General features: G+C 40.3%; 2 protein-coding genes across 21 annotated transcripts in view; both read right to left on the bottom strand.

Annotated features, from left to right (window-relative positions):
- LOC139570845 (dual E2 ubiquitin-conjugating enzyme/E3 ubiquitin-protein ligase BIRC6-like) overlaps positions 1-5408 on the bottom strand; it is a 138207-nt gene extending 132799 nt beyond the window's left edge. For all 20 annotated transcript variants that reach the window (XM_071393100.1, XM_071393106.1, XM_071393113.1 and 17 more), the window contains exons 1-2: positions 4966-5408; positions 588-769 (exon numbers count right to left, since the gene is read on the bottom strand). In XM_071393100.1, coding sequence (XP_071249201.1) covers positions 588-769; positions 4966-5176 — 393 coding nt within the window. In that variant the 5' untranslated portion in view covers positions 5177-5408. The remainder of the gene's footprint in view (positions 1-587; positions 770-4965) is intronic.
- Positions 5409-6417: 1009 nt separating this feature from the next.
- On the bottom strand, positions 6418-9474 carry LOC139570850 (protein YIPF4-like). The gene is made up of 6 exons (XM_071393130.1): positions 8946-9474; positions 8193-8346; positions 7875-8046; positions 7669-7746; positions 7386-7499; positions 6418-7176 (listed from the first exon to the last, which is right to left on the bottom strand). Exons 1-6 carry the CDS (start codon positions 9028-9030, stop codon positions 7039-7041), a joined length of 741 nt encoding a protein of 246 aa, XP_071249231.1. The 5' UTR covers positions 9031-9474; the 3' UTR covers positions 6418-7038.
- Positions 9475-12832: the final 3358 nt, after the last annotated feature.

The following is a 12832-nucleotide window of genomic DNA, read 5'->3' as shown; positions in this document are numbered from 1 at the left end:
ATGCTTGCAGTAGTGTGACATAATTCAATTATCAATATCTGTATCCTAATTTGCACACACAACAGTAAAAATTTGGGCTGTTACAAAACCAGTATCGCAATGTTTTTTCCATGGTAAAAATGAAAACACAAAGCAGACCTAACTCTTAACCTGCTGTATGGACAATAGTGTGCTATAGCTTGGAAGATTAATACATTTGACTCTGGATAACAAAGTGATCTTAATCTTAACATAATGCAGTAGAGCTGTTTTCCTTAAGAAGTTTACACACAAAGCAGATTTATCCTGCCACGATACTAATGAGTATTGTGATACTAGCATCGTCACGGCCCTATTTAAAATGTATTTAGAAATATACATTTTCTGTTGTAAGATGACAATCAGCCAAAGTAGCACGTTAACTGTTTTTGAGCATTGTGTGTGGTACTAGAAGACAATTGTTAAAGATATAATATGAAGGTTAGTGATTCTATGAATGGGTTTTTAAAAAACGGTCTTCGCAAAATCACAAATGTGAGTTTGCCAACTTTTCCAAGTGCTACGTATGAGTGCGTTTTGTGTCATGCGTCAGTGGCCGGCTCTCTTACCTCTGTAACAGGCAGCTCTAGCTGGACCATGTCCTCTGGTTTGGCCACAGGGGCCTGCAGGGCTGTGTCTAGCAGCAGGATACCGTTCAAGTCCTTTCTGCAGCCCACTGCGTAGTCGTCCACGAAGAGGACCTTGTCTACCGCAGGGAAGTACTGACACCTAACACGCCCTCCAGGTTTAGCTAGGAAACAAACATCAGGGTATTATAGTAGCTACTAAGACGTAGCATTGGCTGGACTTTTGTCAGATCATAACTCCATCACGTTAACCAGATACTAAAATAGACTTTTAAGTTAGTCTTTGAAATATTAATGAACTAAACTGCAAGTTGCTTGTTACGTTCACAATATTTGCACAGAAATATGGAAAGCCTATTAATATTTCACAAAACTTGTTTTGTTTCATTGACACCATCTCCTCAAAAATAATATATTTATTGCCCTATCGGGTAGCCTTATTATTATTACTGTAATGATACTTACTCACGATGAAAACATTTTCCCAAACAACCCTTAAGACTTTTGTAGCATCTAACGTAAACTCACGTAAACTCGTACATCGCCTTGGTCCGTACAATTGACCTTATTTTAGCGCCCCAAAAACGTAATAATCCCAAATCAACTGTAATTTCAATACCATTGTAAAGCACAATTTCTCCCCTTTCCAACAGAATTCATGCCGAGACCTTCACGCTGCCCGTTTCTGCATAATTCAAGAAGGCAATGAGCTCCTTCGGGTCTTTTTAAAAATGGCGGGTGGGGAAGCCAAACTAATGCGTTATAGTGAGACGGACAGATGTCGTGTTGGAAAATTGCTTTTTTCACTCGATCTGTCCAACTTATCACCTCTAAAATGTAAATAAAACACTATAAAGAGTTTATATAATGTGTCATTACATACCTATTTGAAAGTTTGTGTCGAATTTGAATCAGGTTTTTAGGGCGGTGCTAAAGTGATCTTAGAAGTAAACAGCGGCTTTGAGAATGATAATCGCATGCAATGATGACGAAAAAAAAGACTAGGTTACCCCCGTCACTGTCCATTTCTTGTTTTTAAAAGATTAGAGATGTGCTACACCTGGTGGAGAGAGATTGTAAGACAGAAATAGTTGCTTTATGCGTGCTGTACGTTACGACATGACACGTCAAGATGTAACGGAGGGTCAGTTTTTTCAACTTTTCTCCAATACTATAGAGCCATTACCATGTCGATCAACGCTTGAATAGAAACCTAGTTCACACCCCCGATTTTGAAGTCAACACAGTCACTACAGTCCCATTAGTTTTCTTTGTAGCCTCGTTTGAATGTTGCGGTTACGCACATTTGTACGGAATGGGGTGAGTTTACGTTACTATGTTATTACCACTTCATTATGTGCTGTAATGTAAAATGCTAGGGTAATGCTAATTCAACCTGGTTCAAGCTAATCACCATTCCCATTATTCTGGGAAACAAGGATGAACAATTGGCTACATACAGTGCATTCGGAAAGTATTCAGATCCCTCGACTTTCTCCACATTTTGTTACTTTACAGCCTTACTCTAAAATTGATTTTCAAAACATTTCTCAATTTACACACCCTATAATGACAAAGAAAATACAGGGTCAGAATTTTTTTACAAATGTATATAAAAACAGAAATAGCACATTTACAAAAGGATTCAGACCCTTTACTCAGTACTTTGTTGAAGCACCTTTGGCAGCGATTACAGCCTCGAGTCTTCTAGGTTACGACGCTGCAAGCTTGGCACACCTGTATTTGGGGAGTTTCTCCCATTCTTCTCTGCAGAGCCTCTCAACTTCTGTCAGAATGGATGGGGAGCGTCACCACACAGCTATTTTCACATATCTCAAGAGATGTTCGATCAGGTTCAAGTCTGGCCTCTGGTTGGGCCGCTCAAGGACATTGAGACTTGTCCCGAAGCCACTTCTGCGTTGTCTTGGCTGTGTGCTTAGGGTCGTTTACCTGTTGGAAGGTGAACCTTCTCCCCAGTCTGAGGTCCTGAGCGCTCTGGAGCAGGTTTTCATCAAGGATCTCTGTACTTTGCGCCGTTCATCTTTCCCTTGACACTAACTAGTCTCCCAGTCCTTGCTGCTGAAAAACATACCCACAGCATGACGCTGCCACCACCATGCTTCCCTGTAGGGATGGTGCCAGGTTTCCTCCAGAAGTGACGCTTGGCATTCAGGCAGGCTGTCATGTGCCATTTACTGAGGTGTAGCTTCCATCTGGCCACGCTACCATAAAAGCCTGATTGGTGGAGTGCTGCAGAGATGGTTGTCCTTCTGGAAGGTTCTCCCATCTCCACAGAGGAACTCTGGAGCTCTGTCAGAGTAACCATCGGGTTCTTTGTCACCTCTCTGATTTAGGACCTTCTCCCCCAATTTCTCAGTTAGCCGGGCGGTCAGCTCTAGGAAGAGTCTTGGTGGTTCCAAACTACTTCCATTTAAGAATGATGTAGGCCACTGTGTTCTTTGAGGACCTTAAATGCTGCAGAAATGTTTTGGTACCCTTCCCCCAGATCTGTGCCTCAACACAATCCTGTCTCAGAGCTCTATAGGCAATTCCTTCTACCTCATGGCTTGGTTTTTGCTCTCATAGCAAAGGGTCTGAAATGATCAATTTTTATTCATTTGCCCAAAAAATGTAACACCTATTTTGTTTTGTTATTATGGGGTATTGTTTGTAGATTGATGAGGATTTGTTTTTATTTAATACACCTTAAGATAAGGCTGTAATGTAACAAAATGTGTGAAAAGCCAAGGGGTCAGAATACTTTTCGAATGCACTGTACACACTTTATACGTCCAAACTCAGAATCAAATATGCTTCCCAAAAATAACATGTTGTTGTGATAGCACATTTATTTTTAGTGCCTATTTTCTGCATTTATCAGAGTGCCTGATTTCAGTGTCCATGCAAACAGGCTTATTACAGAAATCGTTATTCTTGCAAAGCATGTCAACGTTTTAATTGAACTATTATATTCATCTGACGATACACAATCGCATTGTTGTGTGCCTGTAACCTTACTCTCTAATAATTGCATTATTGTGTGCATACAACGCAGTGTTAACCAAACTCGGTCGTCGGGACCCCAAGGGATGCACGTTTTGGTTTTTCCCTTAACACTACACAGCTGATTCAAATAATCAAGCTTTCATTATTTGGATCAGATGTGTAGTGCTAGGGCAAAAACCGTCATCCCATAGTTCCTCCCACCAGCCAAGTCTGCATTCAATGTAGCTACAGATGGGGGTCACGTTGAAGAACAAACACTAATGTTTTCTAATTTTTGGCATCGTCAAATATAAATTGTCAAAAAAACTAAAGCCAAGCCTATTCACTTTCGTCAACCATTTCCCACCCAAAATGTTACAGTTACAATACTAATTTAACGTTATTAGCTAACGTTAGATTGCAAACAGGCATTGCACACTTTATTGTTCTGCGTAGTAGGAATAGCAACACGTCATAACCTTTCTAGCCAACTAACGTTACCTAACTAGATAAATATTCTACAACAAACTAACGTTACCTAGCAAGCTTGCTAACATTTACTGCGACACATGTATGCGCGGTGCTGGTGATCATCGATTAATTTACATCTTAGCTAGCTAACGGTATTAGCTATGTAGCCAACTGGCGAATGTGACTTCACATTGTAAGTAATGTGACTAAACTAGCCTTCAAACACTTTCTTTGCAGATAGCTATCAAACTTAGTTAGCCAGCAATCTCACAATACACATTTTGCTTCCTTGGCCCAACACAGCCAACGAAACGAGTTAGCTCACTAGTAATGTTAGTGTCATCACAATTAACTAGGTAACTACCACCGGCTACAATCTAACTAGGTAACTAACATTAACGTTAGATATCTACATGTTACTTACCCTATTCATAGAGGCTACCTATTTAAGCAAGATAATGTGCCTAACTAGTTAGCTATTATGACAACGATTGATTGAATGTTGACAAAACGTTATACACTGTTAGCGGGTTCGCTAGCTTTGCGGCCAGTTCATGATCGGAGCTTTTTTCATAACAAATCGCTAGTTAGCAAAACGTCTTGACAGCAAGACGATTCTTAAGACATTTAGTTACTTATGTATTCAAGTGGTTTTTATAGGAATCGGATAACAAAAGCAATTTGTTTAGCATGTGAATCAGTAGCTAAATGTCAGAATTCACGACAAATTCTAAAATATATATTTATTTGCTAGCTAACTTAGCCCAAGTCAACCACCACAGCAGGCCCAATGTAACGTTACATTGTTGACCAGTGTCGTTTCATCTGATAGTTATGACAATCACCTGATTGCTAGCAACCTAGATAACTAAACCAGTTAGCTAGTTCCTTGGCCCTGACTTACCATGCAAGGCCGAGGCCTGGAGAATGGCCCCTGAAGTGCCGTCGATTACTTTTATACTGCCCCGGCTAGTAACAGCCAGGATAGCGTTAAGGGCCGGGTGGTAGGAAAGGCTCCGCAGGCCCTCCTCGTCGCAACGAAGGCAACCGTCTCTCAGTACAATCCAGTCTGAGGAGGTGGACGAGCAGGAGCCCGGCGAGGCCGCGGCCGCCATCTTTATTTATTTTCCCCGTTCCCTTCTGTTTTTAGGAAGCTACCGTTTATACGAGTAAGATTAATAATTGTAAACGTTTAATCCCAAACTACCGCTCCTCTACTACTGCTGACTCTCCTTCTGCGGCTTCTGTTCCTCCACCGGTTACCGCAGCAGTAGCTATTCACCATCAGTACTGAGAAAGCTACGAGCGTTGCACTCAGATGAACGTCAGGTAAACGGAACTAGCGTAGTGCTTGGCTATCACGCGACACCAGAGAGGGCACTGCGATGTTGACTCCGGAGTCCAGACAGAGAACCTCTTTGGATTACTGTTTTGTGAATGTTATTATTTCCCTACTGTAAATTGTGTTTGTTGTGACTCCCATAGATATAAATGACTAGCTATGTAAGTTATATGTAATTATGACTATTTTGTTTTTGATACAGCCCTTGCCTGATGTTGGGATGTACAGCAGATCCCCACCCAAGAACCCCGAATAATAAACCCTTAAACCCATCGCCCAGTGGTCCCTATAGCATACCGCGCAACAGCAAGCAAGCGAACGAACGAACGCCCCCCTACTGTACAGATCAACAATCGGTCTGTTGAGTTTTAGCATCCCACTAAGACCTTTTATAATTTGTAAAGCCCTTGAAGACGGACACCAAATAACACAGAAATTGGCTTGGACCGCATTACTGTAAAACCAATGCACATTTCCGTTCATCCTTTACCACTAGAAACCACTAGAACGCTTATATACAATGTGTCAGCACAACACACAATATTAAATAAGGTTCATGTTTACAGCTAATAATTTGTAATATAATTACTGTAAATACCACAACTAATTTTAACCTGGCCAATAGTCTTTACTTATTATGGTAAATCCTACATAAAAGCTTGGGTGTGAGTGTTTTTTAACAGGCATGCAAATTAATGATAACATTTTACATATGAGAGGGAATGTATTTTAAAATATCTAGTACAGTACAACAGTTATATGGACAATTATGTTGATATCTTTTAACCTCCCACTGTGAATTCAATATAAATATCACTATTGTTCCAGGTCTACAAATGTTCCACAATTGTATAACATGTTCTGATACTATCACGTTTAGAAACATGTACACCTCTACAACACATTAAGCTATATACAGTAGTACAATCGATACAAGGAAGTTGTCTGAAAATATACATCAGTTCAATAAAAGATTAAACAACTGTATAAAACAACTAATGAAAGGCACCACACTTTAGTAGACTGTTTTATTTCACTCAAACTGCCCATCTACTGGCCTACCCAGGCTGAAATTCATAACTTAAGAAAAAGGTTTGGAAAAGGTGCATAAAATGACAACTAAATAATGCATAACAGTATGTCAAACCCACTACCTTACAAAATAATGGTGGAACCTCAGTTAGGGGTTGCCGTCTTTCTTAACCCCTTGGTTCTAAATGAACATTTGTGCACTGTATTTGGCACCACCTTCCTCTATGGAATAAAAGCATTAACAAAAATCTATGTGACCCCAACATGATTACCAAAACCAGATTTCACACCTTGATTAAATAATTATATGATGCGAATGCAAACCAGGGTTCTAATTACAATTAAATCTGAATGCAGCCTTACACTATACGCTACTGCTTTTTATTGAGCAAAGAGGTAAGGGGCACATTTAAATACACTGACGTAACATATACCCTTATCCCCACAGTCTAGGATTGTAAACAGAGATAAAAGAAGAGGGAGAAAATAACTTTTAAAAAATCCATGTTCCTTATTTTCATTGTGGAATGAATCCTTGTGTGTCTTTTCACAGTGCTTTGTGTTAGTCTCCAACCAAAGTGCTCAGAGTAGCCATTTGTCCAATCAGACCCCAGTATATAGTGACAGGAAGTAGATGTACAAAAGGAAAATAGGGTATATGAGAAGAGGCTTCTTGGTTTTGAATTCATTCCCAACAAGTAGAGAAGCAGCACTGTAAGCAGCCCAGAATACTCCAAAAAGCTGGAAAATGAAAGACAGTTGACAACTAATAAACACTCATATCTGATTTAAGAGTACATTTGTATTATTTACAAAAAAAATCTAAAGATGTACAAAAGCTTTGAATATGTTAGTGTATGTTAAATCAAATTTGCAGTGCTGAATTAGAGATTATTTTTTGTGGAAAATGTGAGAGAATAAATGTTGATTATCTTTGCTGATGTGCTCACCTTTATTAGTGTAGAAACAACATCAAAACCCCCAATGACCAAAAGCAATGGAGCTATAACGATGAGCGGGAGTAGAGAGTATCCAATCACTCCAAGGACTTGTCCATAAGACACCTATCCGATATAAAACAATGCAAGTCAGTGTTTCACAGCATGCCACATCATTCATGTTGTAATAGGAAGCAAATTCACATCGAGGCATGTACAGTATCAAGTAAGAGAAATGTACTACTCATCAAGACTAGGAATATGAATTATTTTAGCTTAAAAAGGTGGAGCTTACCTCACCACCGAGAACACGAGCCAGCATAAAGATTGTTAAAGATCCGAATATCCAAATGGTAATTATCCAAGACACAACCTTAGGAAATAAAATAATGCAACAAATAATTCAAACAACTTTCAAGCTGAAAATTGTGACATGTACCAAAGGACACATTGTTTTGGTGTGATCTGAGAAAAAATGCACAGGTTGTCCTGCCGCCTCACCCTGAACTGTCCGTAGATGGAGATCATGGAAAACAGGAGCACGACAGCCAGAGGACCCCAGAAGTCAGGGTTGTCCCTCACAACCTGCCGGTTGAAGCCCAAGGAGGGCATTGGCATCAGCACACAGCGGATCTTGTAGTAGATGTCTTTCAGGTCTATGTCCAGCTCCTCCCTAATCATACAAGCATATGAGAGAGAACAGGAGCATCATGAGATATCAGCACATTTAGTTAGCAGTGATGGCCAAATTGGATGTCAGTGTCATTTTAATATCAATGTGCATGGACAAAGAAAGGGTTTCTTGAAGAAGGTACTTACAGAAGAGGTTTGTTGTCTTCTGGGTCATCCTCGTCTACTTCCAGTAGCCAGCCATAGCCTCGTTTCCTCAGGAACGTGGTTGCATATGGGTCTTTTGCATTGTCGCTGCCCATGTTCAATTTAACATCTGGGGCATCGATAGTACCACTTAGATCTGTAGGGAATTTAATGTAATAGATTATTGGTACACATAACATGCGTTGAATTTCTATCTTCTTGAACTGTACAGTATATGTTCAAGGTTTCCAAAACCGTATCACAATTAAGGATAACGTTACATTTTTTTCCTCGATAGATCGTTTTACACTAAACCAAATCACATCAGTTAAGCAAAAACGGACGTAGAATGTCGAAAATAATTGTCCCCCTGTTTGTCCTGTCTAAATGACATTCAACTTTATTTACTCAATCAGCAATACATGCAACTAGTTAAAATAGACTGTTGAGTTATGTATTACGCTTATCTTCAGTAGAATATAGTTAGTTGAATTTACTTCAGTGATATAGTTAACGTTAGCTAGTTGGATTGCTAACGCTAGCCTAGCCGTAAAAGCTGCAGAAAGCTGTCAAATCTCTCTGAACCACTACGTAACTTGACAAAATTGACAACACTATGACTCAAGGTTAGTTAAATACTTTAATTAAATGTCAAGCTAGCAGATTGGCGTGTTGACAAATACGGTACCTAGTTAGCAAGCTAACTAAAATGAATATGAAACACATATGACAGTATTCACGGCCTGCTAACATTACCATCGGCTTCAGTTGACGAGACGAAGGTAAAATCTCCGTTGGTGGGAGACAGCTGCATTGTTGATGTTGAGCCAACAACCTTCATGTCATAAGAACTGACATTTAAATAGTGTTTCAATGAATAACCTGACACAAGTAAATAGAACGTTGTCAATGACGGGTTTCCCGAATTTGTCACGATTATTCCATCTTGTTGTTGAGGTATCGTTTGGTCCCACCCACTGAGGTCCGACAACACACACAGCCAGAGATATTGGTTACCACAGCCACTAAGTCAAAATTGGCAATATCGTAATAACTGATGAAAACAAAAATTTGCTTTTTGGTCTTCATTTAACGTTAGGGTTAGGTTTAAAATCAGATTTTCCGAAAATAAATGGTAGAAATAGTCGAGGTTTATTACTTTTTGGCTGTGGCAACTAGTGACGACCAGCGATATTACAGAAAGAAGGAAGTGTGAGGCTGGTAAAGACGACACATCAAATCCCAACACGGCAGCAGAAAAGCTCGCCATCTAGTGATAGTTGGACTCCCGCCATCAATATACAACATGACACTTAAAAAAAAGATAACCACTCCTTCCTTTGTCGTCCAAAACACTCCCCCACATATGATTGGCTGATCAGAATAGGCAGACCAATAGTATCAGCTCGTCGTGAACTCTTTCGCCATTAAAAACGAACTCCTGTTAGCTCTATTACTGCTCAGTGCTTAGTATTTCTTATCGATGTTAGCCCATGCAATTCGTGGGTAAGTATTTCGGGAAATGGCTAATGGTATTTTATATTCATGGAGGCATGTCCTTATTTCAAAAATAACATTAAAATTGGTTTGCGATTTGTTTTGCAGACAGGTTTGGGGTAAAAATACTTGCATGCAGGAGTGCAACTTTCACTGGGGTTACATGTCTCTCCCACATTCTGAAATTAAATTTTTGTTCCCCCCAGTTTTATCATTGGAATGTGATACAAAGCGAGGCAACAGTGTGCTTCGGGACCATGAGGATGCCTCTGAGTGGTCGGGTAGGCTGTTTGGAGTGTTTATCCGGCTGGATTAAACAATAAATATATATATATATAGTAAAAGGTTCATCTCTCAACCAGCTTCATGAGGTAGTCACCTGGAATGCTTTTCCAACCGTTTTGAAGGAGTTCCCACATATGCTGAGCACTTGTTGGCTGCTTTTCCTTCACTCTGCTGTCCAACTCATCCCAAACCATCTCAATTGGGTTGAGGTCGGGTGATTGGAGTGCTACTCTCCTTCATGGTCAAATAGCCCTTACACAGCCTGGAGGTGTGTTTTGGGTCATTGTCTTGTTGAAAAACAAATGATAATCCCACTAAGCGCAAACCAGATGGGATGGCGTATCGCTGCAGAATGCTGTGGTAGCCATGCTGGTTAAGTGTGCCTTGAATTCTAAATAAATCACTGACAGTCACCAGCAAAGCACCCACACACTATCACACCTCCATGATTCACGGTGGGAACCACACATGCAGAGATCATCCTACACCTACTCTGTGTCTCACAGAGGTTGCAACCAAAAATCTCAAATTTGGACTCAGTCTAATGTCCATTGCTCGTGTTTCTTGGCCCAAGCAAATCTCTTATTATTGGTGTCCTTTTAGTAGTGGTTTCTTTGCAGCAATTTGACCATGAAGGCCTGATTCACCCAGTCTCCTCTGAACAGGTGATGTTGAGTTGTGTCTGTTACTTGTACTCCGTGAAGCATGTTTTGGGGCTGCAATCAGATGCAGTTAATTGCCAATTTCTGAGGTAACTAATGTACTTATTCTCTGCAGCAGAGGTAACTCTGGGTCTTCCTTTCCCGTGGCGGTCCTCATGAGAGCCAGTTTCATCGTAGCGCTTGATGGTTTTTGCAACTGCACTTGAAGGTTCAAAGTTCTTGAAATTTTCCGGACTGACTGACCTTCATGTCTTAAAGTAATGATGGACTGTTTCTCTTGTAGAAATAAAGGAAAACCATGGAATGAGTAGGTGTGTCCAAACTTCTGACTGGTACTGTATATATTTTTTAGGTAGCTAGCTAACTAATGTTAGTGGCAGGGTTTACATTAGCCGGCAATACAATACTTGTTATTCATTGATGGAAATACCAGTCGACGTAAATACGCTCACTGTCATGTTTATCGGTCTATAGGTTACTTTGCATAATTTTGTGGAATTAAATTGACCTGTGTGTATATTCGTTAGTCATCATATCTTATTTATACAACACAACTATCACACACACACAGCATAAAGAGCCTCAACATTATCAGGATAGAGAACCAGACACAAGGGAGCACTCCAAACAAAAGACAATGAAAACATTGACAAATCTCGTAAATTATGGTGTTAGATGGAGCGGAACGGTTGAACCCAAGAGCAGACTCCGGCAAGGAGACGGGGATGAAGTAACCAAGGTATTTATTGGAACACGGGGACGATGGAGTGCAGGTCAGGGGGAGCTCGGGTGGGTTGCTGGAGACCAGGTGCGGAGGCTAGGGGGGTTGAGTAAGCAGGTCCTGGGAGGAATCCAAGGGAGTAGAAGCGTAACTGACTGAGCCGAGATTACGATCTGGCAGTGTGGAAGTGGCAGGTCTGAGTATTTGTAGAGGTCTTGATTATGGAACGAGTTGCAGCTGATGGGGATCTGCTCAGACTCCAGCACACCTGTCTCCGCGCACACACACACAGAGAGAGAGAGGGAAAGAGCACTGGGGGAGGCGGCAGGTCAAAGAGACACAGGATGACCAGTAGAGGGCGATGCAGGAGCAGATGTGACAGATGGTTATGAAATAAAACAAAACTATCGGAGCATCACCCACCACCTCCACGTTACAATGTGAGCTGAAGGCAGTATGCATTTTGAAAATATACTTAATTGTTTGAAACATGAATGTTTTATTTTATATTATGAGGCATAACTTACCTTGCTTCAAAGTAGTGTGATGGAACATTTTATGTTTGTGCATTTCTAATTACCAATTTCTGTGTTCTATGTTTGTGCTTTTCTAATAACCAATTTCTGTGTTCATTTAAGTGACTGATTGAATGAATCCTCACTATCAGTATCTGGAATTTGGAAGTACGCACAGAACCTTGTTTTGAGAACGAAAGATATCTAAGTTTCAAGGTCTCTGCTTAGGGAGAAGCCTCATGATGGATTGGTCTGTCACATGCATGAACCACTATTGGTCGGTCACATGAATGAAGCAAACGTTAATGATAATTCATTATGAAAGATGAATAAGCTAAATCGTGCAAATGTAACTTGTCTGCAGTATATAAGAGAACTAACGGGACTGCCCCGGGATAGCTCACTTCAGACCGGTACTTTATGCATCTAATTTTGACTGTGACATCTCCAGCATGTTGTTAATAAACAATGATTCATTCATGAGCGTCCCAGTGGGTAGAATTTCCACGACAATTTGGCATCAACGAACAGGGTGATTGATTCTGCCTGCGGAGCTTTCCAGTGGGGGTCTGCGAGGAAAACCGGTGGCACATTTTAAGAAGTGTCTGACCAAAAGAGGACAAGGACCCGCCCAGACCCTTACTGTAAACTGCAGAGGAGACACATAATCTGTGAACAATTGAAGGACATGGCGATTGAATTTCAGTAAGAAAATGTTAATTAATTTGAATAAAAATAGAAAAAAAATGATTACAAAACCAATAAAACTAAACATAAAAATGCAGGAGGGTACCACTAGTCTTGAGTCAAATAATAGCAGAAAGTGAATGTGGATGGGAGTTGTGTGAGTGTAGTGTGAGTGTGGAAAGTATTAAACTGATTGAAATTGGGATAATAACAGATTGAAGGTTGGCTATTAAGCTGATTGAAATTTGGATAATAAGATATTGAAATTTGTAAATT

This window comes from Salvelinus alpinus, chromosome 3 (genome assembly GCF_045679555.1).
Source record: "Salvelinus alpinus chromosome 3, SLU_Salpinus.1, whole genome shotgun sequence".
NCBI lineage: Eukaryota > Metazoa > Chordata > Actinopteri > Salmoniformes > Salmonidae > Salvelinus > Salvelinus alpinus.
This window is presented reverse-complemented; position numbering and strand designations above follow the sequence as displayed.

What these genes read in the sequence shown, in the direction of transcription:
- LOC139570850 (XM_071393130.1), bottom strand. Translation starts at nt 9,030, where the DNA reads ATGAAGGTTGTTGGCTCAACATCAACAATGCAGCTGTCTCCCACCAAC. An exon ending in GAAGACAACAAACCTCTTCT is followed by an intron (nt 8,047 to 8,192) that starts GTAAGTACCTTC and finishes TTGTATGATTAG; the next exon opens with GGAGGAGCTGGACATAGACC. An exon ending in CTCGTGTTCTCGGTGGTGAG is followed by an intron (nt 7,500 to 7,668) that starts GTAAGCTCCACC and finishes TATATCGGATAG; the next exon opens with GTGTCTTATGGACAAGTCCT.